The 17,742-nt window shown below is 35.3% G+C and overlaps 4 protein-coding genes across 5 annotated transcripts; 1 reads left to right on the forward strand and 3 right to left on the reverse strand.

The window, feature by feature from the left end:
* Positions 1–344: 344 nt before the first annotated feature.
* LOC120121844 (fasciclin-like arabinogalactan protein 1) lies at positions 345–2,254 on the reverse strand. Its single transcript, XM_039141145.1, has 2 exons — positions 1,574–2,254; positions 345–969 (listed from the first exon to the last, which is right to left on the reverse strand). The coding sequence occupies exons 1-2, from the start codon at positions 2,213–2,215 to the stop codon at positions 376–378; spliced, it is 1,236 nt and encodes a 411-aa protein (XP_038997076.1). The 5' UTR covers positions 2,216–2,254; the 3' UTR covers positions 345–375.
* Positions 2,255–4,793: 2,539 nt separating this feature from the next.
* Positions 4,794–5,726, reverse strand: LOC120121855 (protein TIC 20-v, chloroplastic). The gene is given in 2 exon segments (XM_039141152.1): positions 4,794–5,443; positions 5,446–5,726. Coding segments are annotated over 2 exon segments (627 nt in total). The 5' UTR covers positions 5,603–5,726; the 3' UTR covers positions 4,794–4,973.
* Positions 5,727–6,313: 587 nt separating this feature from the next.
* Positions 6,314–11,810, reverse strand: LOC120120804 (inactive beta-amylase 4, chloroplastic-like). Of its 2 annotated transcripts, XM_039140348.1 has the most exons (11): positions 11,579–11,810; positions 10,594–10,722; positions 10,118–10,364; positions 9,509–9,729; positions 9,326–9,403; positions 9,092–9,251; positions 8,243–8,496; positions 7,571–7,640; positions 7,231–7,299; positions 6,691–6,741; positions 6,314–6,610 (listed from the first exon to the last, which is right to left on the reverse strand). In XM_039140348.1, the coding sequence occupies exons 1-11, from the start codon at positions 11,758–11,760 to the stop codon at positions 6,572–6,574; spliced, it is 1,500 nt and encodes a 499-aa protein (XP_038996279.1). In that variant the 5' UTR covers positions 11,761–11,810; the 3' UTR covers positions 6,314–6,571. The 2 variants fall into 2 exon arrangements, with proteins under 2 accessions (XP_038996279.1, XP_038996272.1); XM_039140341.1 differs by having other exon boundaries at positions 6,314–6,741.
* Positions 11,811–15,909: 4,099 nt separating this feature from the next.
* On the forward strand, positions 15,910–17,389 carry LOC120120264. Its single transcript, XM_039139941.1, has 5 exons — positions 15,910–16,360; positions 16,457–16,584; positions 16,691–16,720; positions 16,833–17,048; positions 17,264–17,389. Exons 1-5 carry the CDS (start codon positions 15,910–15,912, stop codon positions 17,387–17,389), a joined length of 951 nt encoding a protein of 316 aa, XP_038995872.1.
* The last annotated feature ends 353 nt before the right edge of the window (positions 17,390–17,742 follow it).

The following is a 17,742-nucleotide window of genomic DNA, read 5'->3' on the forward strand; positions in this document are numbered from 1 at the left end:
GATTCGTTTAAAACGAAGTTTGAAAAAAAGATAATTTGAATATTACATAAAAACGATTAGATTATAAATTATTTTATAAATATTATACTAACATAGTCGTAATAAATAATCCAACAATTAAATAAAAATCAAACCTTGAATAATTTATAAAATACAATTCATAAATAATCTCAATAACCACAAATTGATATAGGGAGGATATCAAAACTGCTGGAATGAAAATCGTCAATGTGTAATACAAAAATCAAACTTAAAATCGCAAACCTTTAGTTAATATATCTAACACAAAATTAACATAAACACACTTTAAAAAACAATACAAAAAATAAAAATAAACACACACATTGAAGGTTTTAAGTAAAATGACAAAAATCCTTAAAGCAACCAAAGCACTAGCAAGAAGCTCAATCCAACAACAACAAACCTTCCACCTTTAAAACTCGCAGCTGCATTATCATCAGCTGTCTGATCAGCTGGATCATCGTCCGGTGAATCTGCTGGCGAATCTGATTCTGATGCAGGTTCCGGGGCCGACTTGGACTTGAATTTTGATTTGGATGCTTTTGGTGCATCTGCTGCCTCCTCCGGGGCTGGGGCCGGTGCAGGAGTAGGGGCTGCTGCCTTGAACAATTCTCTAGGCATCAAGACCTTGTCAATTGTATAAATTGCAACCGGCTGTTCGTCGAGTAAAGTCCCGGTTATTTTCACCGTGTTGATCTTGGTCTTAAGCGTCACCTCTTCACCCTCGTTTTGAACGGTAAAATCGAACTTGCTGGCTCCGTCGGTGGCTAAGGTGTTCATCAGTCCATTGTTGGATTTCAACATGGATAGAGATTGGTACACCGGCACACCGAAAAACTCGAGGAATGATTCTTTCCCTGAGGCTGTCAAGTTCTTGAACTTTGGTAGAAAGGCTTTGAATGCATCGTCCAGAGGGCAGAACACAGTCAATCCTCCATTAACATTATCCTGCAAGTCACCATTACCACATATTCTTCATTAGCAACGTGAAGTTATTACATCTCAGTTTTCGATATGCCTCTTCACCAATCCTCCAAATATACCAACACAAACCCGAATCCGAATCCGAGTACCAATCAACTTCTAACTCGAAATAAGACACTAATATCGGACATAACATATTCGTATAATACACTCGATTCGATTCGAAAAACATAGCTTTAATGCAAATTCAACATTTCCAACTGGAAAGAAAATACAACCCAGATCTGGGTTACATTATCTATAACTTGTCTACAAATTCACATGAAAAAGAAGAACTCAAGGTGTCATTATCAATACTTTTTTCAATATACTTTTTACACTATTTCTTTCAACAACTCCATTTCAAACCAAAAATCTCACCATCATCACCCAATCAAATGACAAGAAATAAACTTTTTTTTCTACCCTTTTCCTCTACCCCATTAATTTCTTTAACCTTTTCTTCACTTTATTCCTTTCCATTCTTTATCACTAATCAGCATCAAAGATCAAATATTTAAGCAATGAATCAATCAACCAATCAAAATTACTAATAATTTACAAAGCAAAACACAGATTTTCAGCTCACCTCATATGTTCCCATGGCTTCAGGATTCACCAAAAGTGTATCAGCAAACACTTTACATCCATGTGCCGACATTATCCCAGTAATATTCAGCTCACTCGGCCCCGGAGTAGGAGCCTCGGCGACAGCTGAAGGCAAAGGCTTGCTGATCTGAATCACAGATATATTATAAGGAAGTTCCTCAACAGATTTAACAAAGAAAGAATCCAAACTACCGCCATTATCTTCAGCTCCGAAACCAACTTTCCCTCCTTTGAAATCGGTTATATTAACGAACCCAGAAACCCCAGGAGCCACACCGGTTGCTTGGAACATGGTGGCAGCCAGTGCGGTGCCATTGGTTATCTGGTGAAGTTTCTTGGCACCGAAGTAATCGAGGAGTACGTGGAGGGAAAATATGTTTTTCATGGTGTAGATGGAAGGGTTCTTGGATAAGAGAGATGACATGGCAGCGTTGTCAATGGCGAGGACGGTGATCGTCGTGCGGCGGTTGATCTCTTGAGCCAAGTGCGTGAGAGTGAGGTAGTGGTTGAATGTTGACAAAGATGAGTGCTTTGCTAGTAAACGTGTGATGTTATGGCCATTTGATGTTTGGAAGACGAGAAACAGTGAGAAAATGAGAAAAAGCTGTTGTCTTTGCTGCATTGTGTTGTTTTGTTTTTCCTTCTCTCAATGGTTTGAAGAACTAACGGAAAGTGAGAGTTTTTGTAGGGGGGGGGGGGAAGGTAAGAAGTTTGAGGGGAAGAGGGGCTTAGAATATGATTAAATTACAGAGTGAGCCACTCTGCCACTGGTTTTTGGCTGGATGAGTTAGAGGAAGAGACCAGGGTTTTAGAGATGGCTTTGTGGTTGTCAGTGCCCAATATAAGGTTAACCAGAAAAATGATTGGTTTGTGCAAATGGGTTTGGGTTTTGATTAAATTACTATGAACCACTAAACTATAACTTTGATTTTGGATTAATTACACCAAAAGTCTACAAACTATGGCCGGATTGTGAATTGGTCCATCAACTTCATACTACTCTAGTCTCTTTTTTCTTTTCGATCTATAAGATTACTGTAGAGGATTCATAAATATTTTTTAAAATAGACATATATATATTAAAATTAAATTTTTATATATAACTAAATATAATCAATAAAATAAATAAATAAAATACTTCAAATGTCAGTGTCCACCCTAATTAATATGTAAATCCATCAATAAATATTTCATTAATCAAATCCTCTAATCAATTTAAATTTAATGTATACATCAAGTGTCAGGTAAAATTTAATATGTAATATATTTAAAACCTGTGAATCAAGCTTTGCATGTGAAGCTAATGTATGTACAATTTTAATATAACATGCGTGAAGTTATTAATTAGTTTCGGTGGTAAAATAGGATGTTGTTATTCCTAAAGGTATTAAGTTTGAGCAGTCGTATTTATAGGGTATTTACATTGTCAATATAGTTTTGTGCTATTGAAAGCATTATTTCCATAGGCATTAATGAAATGAAGGGAAGCGATGTGGCGTTTAAGACCCAAAACTTGAGGTTAAAGTAAACGCATAAAACTGCAAAAAGGAAAGGGAATACACTTTATGAGTAGAGAAGCACAAGGAAACATTCATCAAGCATTTTTAGTTTACAAATAAACCATTTCGCAAGCATAGAATAATATCACCCAATCACATGCCCTCTTTTCTCTACAAATTCTTAGTCAAACAAAGATCATGGGTCTTGTTAATTAATATTGTGGATAACGCACAAAGAAAATATTTTAGATTATTTTTAAACTTCATTACAAGTTATTGATAAAAACATAGGAATGTTTATAAATTATAATAATATGGAATGTTTTGAAAGGAAAAAAACAGTTAATAATATTTTTATCTAAAATTTGGATAATTTAGCACCGTCCGATTTAACCACATGTGCCAACTTGACGGCGTCCGCCTGTCGGCAAAGATCAAAATGGTCAAGACTTCATGAGAAAATAACCAAGCCAATGTTTGGGGTATTACCGTAGTTTTATGAAAATAAGAGGGCAAAACGGGCAAGCCGAGAGGGGACTTAAGTTTCATGCAATGTGGTGGGACCCTGTGCTACGTGGTCCCGAAAACAGCTAGAGAGGGTACCACGTGGATGGCAAGTGAACGGGTATTGTGACGTTAGCGAAATCCCACCGGCCACCGACAAAGGGCTTCACAACGCGATAAACATTTGACGGTTATGACTCTCACTGTCATAGCGCTCAACTTTAGAACTAAATCCCAAAAGATCATACCTTTGAAAGGAAAAAACCTTGATCATGCAAGGGGTAAAGGAAAATTATTATATCTTAGTTATGGTCTCTACTATAATATTCATTGAAAGTTGTATGGATTATAGCGATTTTCAAAAACTATCATTTAACAATCTATACTATCGTACATGCATAAAATCTGAAAAGTACATTTTAATTTTTTACACATTGTTAGAAAAAAAATTGCTCAACTTTTTCAACAAACGTGGTATTTGATTTTTTTTAATTGAATTAAGTATTTTAATTTTTATTGTATTATATGAATGATTAAAAATATAAATCTATGATTTTTTAAATTAATATTTATTAAAAAACAACAAACATCGAAGGTTTTTTAGTATTATACCAGAAAAAACAATTTTGAATTGGGCCAATAATTCTGGCAGATGTGGGAATACAATAAAATTTGGATCCGCCCAATACTGTTGTCATGTTAAAAGTATTTATTAAATTGTTTCTAATCCAGCCCATTAATTGCAACCAAGTTAAGACAGTTGAAAAATTCATTGGAAGATATAATGCATCTTATCATTACCCACAATAATTAATTTGACTAGTTTTAATTTATTATTTCGATTTGATTGTAAATATTAGTTTCGAATAATAACTTTGATTATTACCCAAATTTTTAGATTTTGCAATTTTGGCTGCACTATATATCATTCCAGCATTTATGTATTACTTTACTCGTAAATTTTCAAATCAAAGTTTAATATAGACAGCCATGTTGTAGAGTATATAAATAAATACAGATTATGTATTCAAGGTGTGAATGTTATCTTTATAATTTTTAAACAAATATTATTTTATTACCATCTTAGATTATCCAAACAAGTGCAGACTATTTTTCGTTAACAGAAGATATTTTACGAATTAAAAAGGACATATTTGGATGCCATAGTTTTACAAATTACCATGCAAATCATCCCAATTCAACTAATCATTATCCATCCTTATGAATAAATACACATTTCTAGCAAATTTAAAACATAAAAGCAAGTAATAATCAATAATGCATATCTTCATTTTCTGCTTAGGACAAGTGAATCAAGCTGCCAAAATTTCCCCAAGACAATCCAACCAACAAATTGGTTCAAGGTTTAAGGGCCATTCAAAGAACTTGCCTATCAGCAGCTTCAGCAACGATAGGCAGCCTAGGCAACTGCCCAAACAAGCAAGACGACGACCCATAAATCAAACAAACCAAAAGGAACAAGAACACAGTGCTATCCACGCTCATCACCAAATCCAATCCCAATCCTTCTTTCGGATTGAAACTCCTCTCCAACAGATCGGGGAATATCAACAGAACATCAAGCACGATCGCCTGCATAGTGTTGAACCTCACATACCTACTGAAATTAGGGTTCCTAACAACCACGAAGTAGAGAGTCAAGAACACCAAAAACCCATTCAAGGGGAAGCTTTTGAACACCTTGATGGCCGGGAAAAGTGGTTGTATCAGCACCTGGATCGGAGTGAACTGTGTTATGACATACTTCCCATATTGGATGCCGTCAAAGAAAGGATAGAAATAACATATGGCGGAAATTAGCCTGTCGGGGCCATCAGCTGAGTCCTCCCTTTAGCTTGGACTATCAGAAGCTTTCTCCTTGTTGGGTTGTTCCCTTTGTTGGGAAAGTTTGGTGTTTTGAGAGAGGAGAGTGAAGGGGAGTAATAGGTTTTTGGAGATAAGGTTAAAGGAACTGATGGTGAAGTGATGGGATTACATAAAAACATCTTGTTTTGAAGATCTTTAGGTTGCTTTTACAGTGGAGATGTTGCAGAAGCTAAGATGAGAGACGAGGAGAGGGGAGGAAAGGATTTGTAAGGTCTGGGTTATTGGCAGTAGGGGAATATCTACTTCCTAGAAGGGGATATGAGATAAATTGTCATTATCTTTTACGAAGAGGGTGATTTATTAAAAATTCAGGTTTCAAGAATAAAATATAAATAAATATAATATTCGTAATTAATTATTATATTTTTATAATTTAAAATATATAACATAAATATATGATTAATATAAAGTGAATATATTTCTATTTGGAATTATTGTAAGAGGGGGAAATTGTTGGAAAAGAAGATGCAAAGATAAAATCAAAATCATTTTATAAAATAAAAAGAATTTTTTGAGTCTTTATACTTTTTATAATGAATAAAATGAACGAAATAATTTTATTTATGTTAATTTTAAAAATAATACATGATATCATTTGTTTTTATTGGTATAATTATAGATTTAGTTTTGAATACTTACATATTTTTCAATTTAGTATTGATTTAAAAAACAAATAAATTTATTTTTCAATATTTATACATTTTATTAATTTAATCATAATTATAAAAACCAACGATTTGTTTGTAGGACAAATTCTTCAACAATTTGGGAGGAGTTTATTTGAAAGGATGTCAGCTTTAATTTGAAATCTTTGGGGGTTGTGTTGCCACTAAACAAATATCTTATCAGCAATAACAAATATGCATTTTTAAATAATTATATCAAATTCATTTTAAATTTAAATTATCATTGAAGTAATGATTATTAATGCCACATATGAAAACCTACAACAACTACAAGCAATATCACATAAAAGAAAAATCATGTTATGCCTATATGATGAGGCTAGAGAATGTTTTGCAAATTTCCCAATTCCCCAGTCAGGAAAAAAAAACCTAAGATAGGGGCAGGGTGATCTTTAATTAGCTTTAGTAAACTGGAGAATTTACAGATCTGCGCTCATCATTCTGACAAAAGGTACAAAGTTATTCCAATTTTCAACCCTAAATATATGATCATTCATTCTGAAATAAGTAAAAGATCTTACAATTTCCGCCCGAGGATCGAAACAGTTCGAATGAATTTTCTGAAGTCCAGTCTGCAATTGAGAGAGTCCAAATATGAGATATGTTGGAAAAGAAAATTCTGGTCCATAAAAAAAGTTTTAAAAGAAATAATTGATCACAAAACCATAGAAAACAAAGCTAGATAAAGATATAAAAATAATTGTGAAAACCTAGTGCCAAACTGGAAATGAAGTGAACCATCTGAGCATCAGGGTTACCCTCTAAGTTATTTGGATTCAGTGTAAGCATTGGATACAAATGTGTTCAACAGAGTTAGGTTCATTATTCTCTGAGTTTTACTGTGTATTTGGAGGGTTACATCCCTATACACGTTTAGATATGCGGTGGATACTGGATACAAGTGCCGGAAATGTATACTTAAAAAGAAATAAAGAGCCGACGGCCCAGAGCAACATAGGTTACCTTGGTTGGAAGAGTTAAAAACCATCACAAGTGCAACATTAATCATTACCAGAAGGAAAAAGAAAAGAAAACAGTGTATTAAGTTAGGATCATATTACTCTGTCGAGCCGTTCGGTTGTATTTCTTCCAACCAAGTTAATAATCTGTTTCTTTGATACGAACTGTATCTGCATTGGAAACTCAGAAGGAAACAGAAATTAGCCCCCAGCAGGAGACACTCGCCATGGAGAAGAGATAACATTTGATGCTCTTAATCAGTTAAAATCATATATCATGTAATCTTAAACAACCTCAACTTCTTTAATCAATTAAAAAAATAAAATTCAGATAAACAAATGGTACCTTTTGTAGATTTAAGTAGAAAAAATTGAATCGTGTAAAGTCACAGTTTCACGAAAGAACAAATCAGAAGTTTGTCAATAGATAGATAAACCATACCTGTTTCAGTAATCCTTCAGGACTGCAGAGATACGTTGGTGGGGTTTCACTGTCCATCATCTCTAAGCAGCTGCAGGGAAGATTAAAGAAATGAAAATGAAGAAATATGACTGAAAATGTATATGAACGTCATTTGTGCATGAGCTTAGATAAGAGGGGGGAGACAACGAAGAGGCATAGAATATCAACATAGGAAAGCAAGTCAAACTTCAAACAAGATTGATGCTCATTAAACTGTAAACACCATATGCTTCGTCTCGTAAACTTTAACCTTGTGAATCAAATTGGTTTCGAACTTTCTACAAAAAAAAAAAAATTCATTCAAGAGATTCTATGTTACTCAGAGTTGCGAGTGAGTGCTGAAAAAGGGAATGTGTCCGACACAAGTAGGTTCAATTGTTTTCAAGAATTCCATGTATTTGGAGACCCCTTGGAGGATCATATCCCCATACCCACATCCAGACATGGGTTGGTCATGGATGTCAGACATGGGTCCATCAAAAAAAAAATGAAGAGTGGGAGCAACATAGACTTAGAGCCTTGCATGTCAATCAGTTTTTAGATGAACATTATGCTGAAAAGTTACTGGAAAAGAAACCGAACCAAACAAATGCCTATCAAGGTAAATAATGAGAAAAAACAAGTTGAACTAAATAAAGATGAAATTCTAACGGAATATGCAAAGCAGCTCCATGACGAGACAACACTGAGATGACAGGATCGTAACCATCCCTGAGAGCGGTGTTGTAATAACCAGCAGTAAGTTCAGCAGGGTGTGATACAGTCTTGTACCACCAATATATTCCACCAATTTTAGCCACCAACATAAAAGAAGTTTGCTCATTTTCTTGGTACTTTTTCAGTATCTTTGCTGCCCTTGCAAGAATGGCATCTGCATGATAAATCAACCTACCACTGTACCATTCCTGCAAAATGTTATTCCAAATTTTTGTTTTTTTAGACACTTCATAACTCTAGATATATGCTACTAAAACTTAGGTGTGAGAGTCGGATATGAATATGTGTCCAACATGGTTATGTTCAGATTTTTCCATGTGTTTGGAGGGTCAAATGCTCGTATCCCTATCCCCATATCTAGGTGTGGGCCGGACATTTATGCTTTGAGAAAAATAAAGAGTTGGTAAACATATCTCTAGGTAAGTTTTACGTACTGGATTTCTGACAACATGGTGTTAAAATGAAAATATGCGGTAATGATAATAAATAACCTAACACTCGAACTAAAATTAACCATTTAAGTAGATGAGTAACTTATTACAGAATTAAAATGTTGTAGTGATAATAAATAACCTATCACTGTGATTGTCAAGGAATATTGAAATCGGTAGTCAGTAAAACACTCAAGTATTTCAAATATCTTGTCAACGAATCAAACTCAAAAGGTCAGGCTGAGTTCTTTTCCAGTTAATGTATTGTAGCAGCAGAGATATTGCATAAATGTTGTAGAACATATTCTCCCAAGATTTCTGGAATGAAAATATTGACAGATAAAGAATATACCAGGAAGAAACAACCATAATCAGATAGAAAGCTTTCTTGTCCCTCTTCAAAGAAGGGCACACCTGTTGGAAGACTGTTGTAACAGCCAGCGTTCTGTGGCCCCCTGTACCCCCATTGAGGCTTTCCTTCTTGGCACGCAGCCATCTTTAAGTCCTCCATCCTGTAAACAAAGCTATCTTGAGAATACTGAAACAACTGAGTTTGCTTCATAGGATGAAGAAGCTTTACACCTACATGTACTTATCATAACACTGGAATTCACCAATCCCAGGGAATTTCCATCTACCATCACCAAAAGGATGAGCAGGATACCTGCACTAAAAAAATTAATGCAACTGCTTCATAGTTTTGTTTCAATAATAACTCGAGATTTATGAACAAAAAGAGGAAATGAATGACATAAGATCTATACAATACCTAAGTTCTCCCGAAGGACCAAGACCAATGCTTATTTCTTCTATTACACTTCCGATAAAGGATTCAAACTTGTTAACAAAACTATGCATGAAGTCCTCATAACATTGAAGGGCAGTCCGCCCAGATAAAAGAGGAACTTGGTCCACCCCTAGTGTAAGATAATCATTGTTGGAGACTCCATGTCGATCTCGATAGTAAATATCTTTATTTAAATCACCAATCTGAGGTAAAAAATGTATTAGTTAGCGGTATATTAGCAGTATCAATAATCATAGAACAAAGAAGGCTCTTTATGTATTAATCATCTAGTAAACTTTTCACTGGAGTAGCTTCATCCAAAGTGGAAGACTGAATGCAGTCTTACATATAGGATTAGAATAGTAGATCACCTAGCACAAAGGATTGGTGGTAGGGATATTAAAAATAGGAAAACCAGATAACTTTTCCCTCCTAAACATCACCATTGGTGTATTGGATTGCTAGATTCCAACTAGTCTAACTAGTTGCACAAAAAAAATACAAAGGGTTAAAAGGACCTTTAAAATCCAACCGGGCAATTATCACTTAGTTTACAATTACATGGAAGAGTTACAGGTACATTGGTCAAACCTCTAAAATCCATAGTGGAAGACTCACACCCCCATTTCCAGTAGATGAGTAAATATTTGAGTGAAAAGACAAAGCAACCTGCAACTTCAGTCCTGACTCGGATATCAACTTAAAAAGCTTTTCATATAGGGACCAATTGTAGTCAAAGGGAGAAAACCGCTCCACTATTCCCCACCAAACCTCAACTCCAATTCCCCGAACACCTGCCAACTTAAGTGCTTTTAGAGATACAGTTATGGCCTTGATTCTGAAACAACAAACACCGACAAAAAAGTTACTTTCAAAAGAAAACAAAGACATAGTATCTAAGATTTAAGATATCAAAAAAGAGAGAGAAATAGATCCAATGGTATTATCATGCTAATTAGTTCAAAGGTGACTATATTCTCCTAGGTTTAGACGAGAATGATTGAGATCTGTATTTCCAAACCATTACAAATAATGGTAACGAAGCAAGAGTGACACCAAAATCTCACTTTCTAATCCTTGGACGTCCAGATGCATCAAAACCAAATGTATCCACAGGCATCATTACAAAAATAGGAACCCTCTTATTTTTTGATGATTCCAGTGTCGTCGATCTTGATTTCTCTTGGGCATCCATACTGCAAGATAGCCATAGTAACACATCAGAGCAAGGTACGAAAAATAAGCTAAGGAGATTCTTTAAAAGAAAAAGAAAAAGGAACATTAAACGTTTAAGTTCAGTAAATTTGCTAATTGATATTCCATCACCACAATATAAGCAACCTGGGCTGAAACTTGTAAAAACAGAAACTGGTTTTAGGAACCTAAAAGATGAACAAAGAAGTAACATAGAACCGAGCAACATTTATTCAGCCATGAAAGAAAAAACACATGTTTATTTCACAGAACTAAGATAATTTCGTCCAATCACAAGTTCACAACTATAAACTTGAGCTTTGTTTTTAAAGCAAAAAACAATACTAACTAATGGAATTGAGCCCACGAAATCATTTTCATTCTGTTTCTCGTTATAGTGCTGTAAATTCCCATACTAAACAGAATCCAGTTTCCTAATGGACGATTGGCTAACTTGTCTAACAGCTAATAACGTGGATTTATCATTCAAAATCAGAATCGTTATAGTTTCTCACAACTGATTTATTAAATAAAGATTTTTTTTATATATTATCACATTTCTGCACTAACAGAAACTGATGTTGATTTATATCAATTCAATTTTTTCTTACTAATTATCTTATTTTATATACAGACAAGCATTCATTAACTTCCGTGTACAGTTCAAAAGATATGAAAAATCAATTTCTTCATTGCAAAAAATTAATGCATCCAATTCGGCGCTCTGATTCAAAACTAATTATAAGAAGAAGAAAAAAGTAGGCAGGGATATCAAATTTTTCGTTTTGTATTAATTTCCAAGGCAATCAAACACGAAGCACGGAAGCAGAGAGTTAAAATGAAATGTAACTCACTGACCTCAAAATGCGATGGTTACCAGCAACGGATCGCCATTTAGTAGGAAAGAAGAAACTTCCGTTTGCGAACATGCGGGCCGCCGGAAAGTTTTGAACAAAAAATTTACGCGTTTTCACTGAGTTGCGATCGAAGCTCGCTCTTCCGTTCAAAGTGTAGCAGTAGCCTCCACACTTGCACGCCATTTTTTAAAAATTTGTTCTCATCAATTCTTTGGCTTTGCAAAGAGATAGAACAAAAACCAAAGGAAAATCTAATAAATTAATTGTGAATTTCTTCTTCAATATTCTCCTTTTTTGAGGGGAAAAAGTGTTAGGTGTTATCTGGGATAAATCAACTAACAGTCTCTCCACTTAGAATTATTTTTCAATTTGATCCCTAAATTTAACAACTTTTTTCATTTAGTCTATTTGATAACACGCCATTTCGAAATCATGCTATGTGCTCCACACTCATAACGTCAAGTCATCAAACCGACCAAAAATCAAACATCGTGACCAATTTGAGTAAAAATATTTTAAATTAAATTTAAAATTATGCATAATAATATAAATACTTTTAATATTTGATAAAATAATTATTTTAACTCTTATTTTATTTTTTAACATTTTATTCGTCAAAATTTTATTTAGAAACAAAAAGACTCATTGGGGATGAAAATCATTGATCATCAAACAATTACACTCTAAAATAGGAACATTTTTGTCCTAAAATAAAATATTAGGAGTCAAAACACTCTAAAAATGAATAATTACTAAAGTGACTATTTAATCAAATATTATAAACATTTGCTAAAATAAGACATGGTAAATACCCGAAAAAGGAATAAAAACTAAAATAATTATTTAACTAAACGTTAACAACATTTTTGTCATTATGTCTCCAAAATATTACTAAATTCAGACTATTTTTATTTTCATTTTATTTTATAAGGAGAAAGTAAATAACCTATAGAGCTCTTTAAACTTCAAAACTTACACAATTATTATTATTATTATTAATCACTAATATCTAATATATTGAACGATTAATTTAGATTATATATTATAAAGATTTATTATAAGGGTGATGCTCCTAATATAATTTATTTCTTATTCACAACGTCATAATTCACTCTTAACTTTATTTAAATTATTTAATGAATATTTTATTCTATTAAACCAATTGATGGTTAATATATAAAATAAAATAAACCAACTCTTACAATTATTTTTTCCATATTGCAGGTGGAGCCTTTGTTCATGACGATGTATGCCGAGGTTTTGACAACTAAAAGATCATAGCCTTCATCCTATGTAAATAATATGTAGTTATAAAAAATCGAATTTAAATAAAAACTAAAACATGTGAATTAAAAAATAATTAAATGTGATATATCATTAGTGTCATGTGTCTAATTCTTTTCTTTTTTCTTTTTGGTATCAATATCATGTATCTAGACAGTTATAAGAAGCTCCATCAAATAATTTTTTTCCGACTATGCTTTAATTGTTAATAAGATTGTAACTATTTTAAAGTACTTTTGACCCTAAAAGTAATTTAATATCTTATTAAAAAATCATAGTTTAATTGTTGCTATTATTAATATCTTTTATCATTATGACTATTCGTTGAATTTGTCTTTAAAAAATAAACAGTGTATGCTATTCCATATTAAAAGGAATGGAATTTGATAGTCCAAGTACTACATGCCATATCCAAAAAAAATGTCCTCCAAGTCTTAGGACAAGGGCTTGAGTACTACCATAAGAGAGGCTTAAATCCCTTCATGAGAGAATTTCAGTCATTATGTACATTTTTTAAGGCACGAAAGGACACGAGACGCTTCTCACGCTTTACACTGTAAGGGATCACTGAGTGCAACTAGTATGATATTGTTAGGGGTTTGTTGTGCTGCACCAGTGAGCTGGTATGATGTTAGTGATTGGTTAAGTTGTTAGAGTTTGTTAGATTTCTGTTATCAGTCATTAACAGCTGCTCTCCTCTTGCATAAATTCTCCTGGTTTTCTTTGAGAATATTACAGGTTACTATCAAGAAAATCTAGAGGGTGTCGTCTCTCTTTTACTATTTTATCATGGTATTATTCGCCATTTTTTATTCCATTGCTTTCTTTGTTTGTTAGTGATATTGTTAGGGGTTTGCTGTGCTGCTCCATTTCGATGGGTGATTCTTTGGATGCCATGTCTTCAACCTCTAGGGGTTTTCAGCAGTTGCCAAAGCTTGATACGGTTAGGCTTTCAGAAACAAATTTTATTCTCTGGAAGCATCAGGCTCTGTTGATCGTTGATGGTTATGGCTTGTTACCATACATTTCTGAGGGATCTCTTCCTCCTAAGCAGTTTGTTGTTTCGAATGAAGGCTCGCAGGTTGAGAATCCTCGGTTTCTTGCTTATCGTCAACAAGATAAGCTTCTGGCTTCTTGGTTGCTCTCTACGGTTTCGTCTAAGGTTTTGCCTCATTTGATTGTGTTGACTACGGCTGGTGATATATGGAGTGCAACTTCCAGGTTGTTTGGGGCACATTCTTGTGCTGAAGTTTCTGCTCTCAGGCACTCTCTTCATTCTCAGAAGAAACGTTAGTTGTCCATTAGTGAGTTTCTTGCTAAAGTCAATTTGTGACACTCTGTTTGCTGCTGGTACTGTTATTACGGAGCAAGAGCAGGTCAGTGTTATTCTGGGCCTCTGGCTGGACTCCCTGCTGAATTTGAGTCGGTGATAGCTATTGCGTCGAAGGAGATGGTGACGTTTTCTTCGTTGACAGATATGCTTCTTGATTATGAAGCTCGTTATAAAGAGTTTCTTTCTGACTCTTTATTGATACAGGAAAATGTTGCCTCTCATCATGACACTTTTCAATCAGGAGAATGACTCTCAGGTAAAGAAGGTTCCGGTGGTCGGTCGGTTTCGAATGATTCTGCTGATGGTGGTTCTCGTGCCGGTGGCACTTCTGGACGTGGCAGAGGACGTGGTCGATTTAACAATCATCCTCCATGTCAGCTATGTGGAAAGTTTGGGCACCTTGTTCATAAGTGTTATTATAGATTTGATCATACTTTTCACGGCAGTTCTTCAATGGCTGCTTCTGGTTCTGGGAATACTTCAGGTGGTGATCAGAATCAGTAAGGCCATCTCTCCACAGTTTCTGGTTCCGGTACTCATGGGCAGGCTGTGACCGAAGTGTTTGATCCAACTAATTTAAGTGGATCTGGGCAGATGGAAACATATGGGTTGAATTTTTCTGGTTACTCAGCAAGGCCCTATGCCGCTTCGGTTTCTACTTTTTTGGTTTCAAGACCAATGATGCTATGTGATTAGAGTGTGTTTAATGAGGCACCGCCTAGGGTTCTAGTTGATTCGTTTTCCCATACTTCTGTCTTGGGCACTAGATCGTCGCGGTTTAATGCTCATGTTTCTCAGGTTGGGTATTATATGCAGAATGCTTTTCCTTCAGTCTCTTCTCCTGGTACTGTTTCTGTCCTTCTCGCTCCTCCATCTTCGTTCGTTCCTTCTCCTTTCTCGAGTTATCCGAGTGCTTTCTCTTCCACTATGGGCCGTGAGGTCTGTTGGAATCCCGACTCAGGTGCCACGCATCATATTACCAATGATTGTGCTTTTCTTCAGTCTCAGTCTCCGTATACATGTACTATTCTCTCCTTATGGGCAATGGAGAAGAAGTTCGATTATTGGTCGTGGTATGCTTTCTACTGGTTCTAGTGTTCTACGTTTAGAAAATATGTTGTTTGTTCCTTCGATTAAAAAGAATTTGTTATCTGTTTGACACACGACAATTCTTTATTTTTTGAGTTTCATCCTCATGAGTGTTTCGTGAAGGATTCTCAGACGCAGGCGGTGTTACTGCGAGGGAGGCGCAATACTGATGGTTTGTATGAAATTCGATGTCTGACCAGTGGTGATTCTGGCATCTCGGGTTCTGCTGAGCTTAATTCCGTGTCTCGGACTCGAGGATCTCTTGAGTTGTGGCATCGTCATCTTGGGCACCCTTCTTTGAGTGTTCTTAAGACTCTTCTTAATTCTTGTAATATTCCTATTAGTAGTAATAAGATGTCTGCTGTTTGTCCTTCTTGTTTACAGGGTAAGCACATAAGTTGCCCTTTTCTTTGTCCGAGACAATATATACTTCCCCTTTCATTTGGTGGTGCCTGATGTATAGGGACCAGCCCCTGTTGCAATTTTCGGACTTTTAAGGGTTCTGGCCATGGCCCAGAAGTGCTCGAGAGAGGACAATTAACCGTCTTCCCAACCGAAAATAAGGGGAAACGCGTCGTTGTTTTGGATGTGTGGCTCAAGTCTCATTTGTCTCAAGTCTCATATCTATGCCTGATGATCTTCGTAGTGTTGGTGTTGAAGTTCCTCCTGATGTTCATGTAGTCAGTTTTCCTGCTAATCTGCCTGATCCTTCTGATGGTTTATCTGTGCATTCTTTGCGACAATTTGTTAATGATTTTCCTGGTACTCAGAATTTTCCTTATGGTTTGTCTGATGGGGTTTGTGGTGCAGGGTGTTCTGATGGTCCTAGAGAGGTGTCTGATGTGGCTGCAGCTTCAGAACCTTCTCTAATTCCACAGTCAGTTCCTGATAATTCTGCTGCTGATGATGTTGACGTTGTTCCAATTGGAGCCTCTGGTAAAGAACAGGGTGATGTGTCTAATAGACATCCCATGGTGACCAGGAGCAAGAATGGCATTCGGAAACCTAGGGTGTTTCTTGCAGCAAAGAAGTTACAGTCTGAAGTTGAACCTACCACTATTGAGGAAGCGTTTCTTAGTCCTGATTGAGAAGCAGTTGCACAAGCTGAGTATGATGCGCTTTTGAAGAATAACACCTGGACGTTGACTGAGCTGCATTCTCATCGACGGGCAGTTTGTTGTAAGTGGAAGAAAAATGCTGATGGAACTATTGCTCGCTACAAAGCTTGGCTTGTTGCTAAGGGGTATTTGCAACAAGCTGGTCGTGATTATGATGAAACCTTTAGCCCGGTTGCCAAACCGGTTACTATTCGGACTAATCTTTCCATTGCTGTGTAGAAGGGGTGGGGTCTTCGTCAAATAGATGTTAATAATGCTTTTTTAAACGGGGATCTCACCGAGGTCTCAGCCACCTGGTTATGAGGCAGGTGATAAAAAGGTAATGGTCTGTTGCTTGAACAAAGCCATCTATGGGCTCTAGCAAGCTCCTCGGGCTTTGGTTTGAGAAATTGAGAAATTATTTGCTTACTGTTGGTTTTACTTTGTCAAAGTCAGATGACTCTCTGTTTGTGAAATGTATTGGTCATAAGTTGGTCTATCTCATAGTTTATGTAGATAATATCATTGTTACTGGGAATGATTCTGCTCAGGTTGAAACAGTTATTTCTAACCTTGACAAAGATTTTTCTTTGAAAGATCTTAGTCAGCTGAATTATTTTTTGGGTGTTCAGGTTACCTATACTTCTCGCGGAGTTTTTCTTATCAGCGTAAGTATGTAGAAGAATTATTGACCAAGTATGGTTTTGATGGTGCTCGAGGGTTGCCTACACCTATGGTTTCGAGTTGTAAACTGTCTGTGCATAAGGGATCTCCTCTCTTGAATCCCTCGGAGTAGAGGAGTATTGTCGGTTCTCTATAGTATGTTACTATTACTCGGCCTGATATATCGCTTGCTGTTAATCGGTTTTGTCAGTTCATGCAGAATCTTGTTGAGCATTTTCATGCTGTTAAACGAATCTTGAGGTATCTTCAAGGTACTCTTGACTTTGGGCTGCGTTTTACTAAGTCTTCTCGGTTGTCTTTTACAGGATATACTCATGCAGATTAGTACTAAGGTATCTTCAAGCTGCTCTCCTCTTGTATACATTCACCTGGTTCTCTTTGAGAATATTACAGGTTACTATCAATAAAATCTAGAGGATTAAAATGATATATAGATATATTTAAAATGCACCAATTAATGAATTTGTGAGCAATTGTTCACGAAGAGCCTCTATTAACAATGATAAAATTTTAAGATTTGACTCACGGTGATAGATACAATATATTATCTTGAGAGGGCGGTTTTTTTTAAAAAATATAACAAATAATGAACTTATAAAATTTTAAGACGAAAAAATAATATCAATTAAAAATATAAAGAAAATATTTAAAATATATATTAATTAAAAAAATTAAAGA

The sequence above is a fragment of the Hibiscus syriacus genome, unplaced genomic scaffold, assembly GCF_006381635.1.
Source record: "Hibiscus syriacus cultivar Baekdansim isolate YM2019G1 unplaced genomic scaffold, ASM638163v2 tig00001120_pilon, whole genome shotgun sequence".
NCBI lineage: Eukaryota > Viridiplantae > Streptophyta > Magnoliopsida > Malvales > Malvaceae > Hibiscus > Hibiscus syriacus.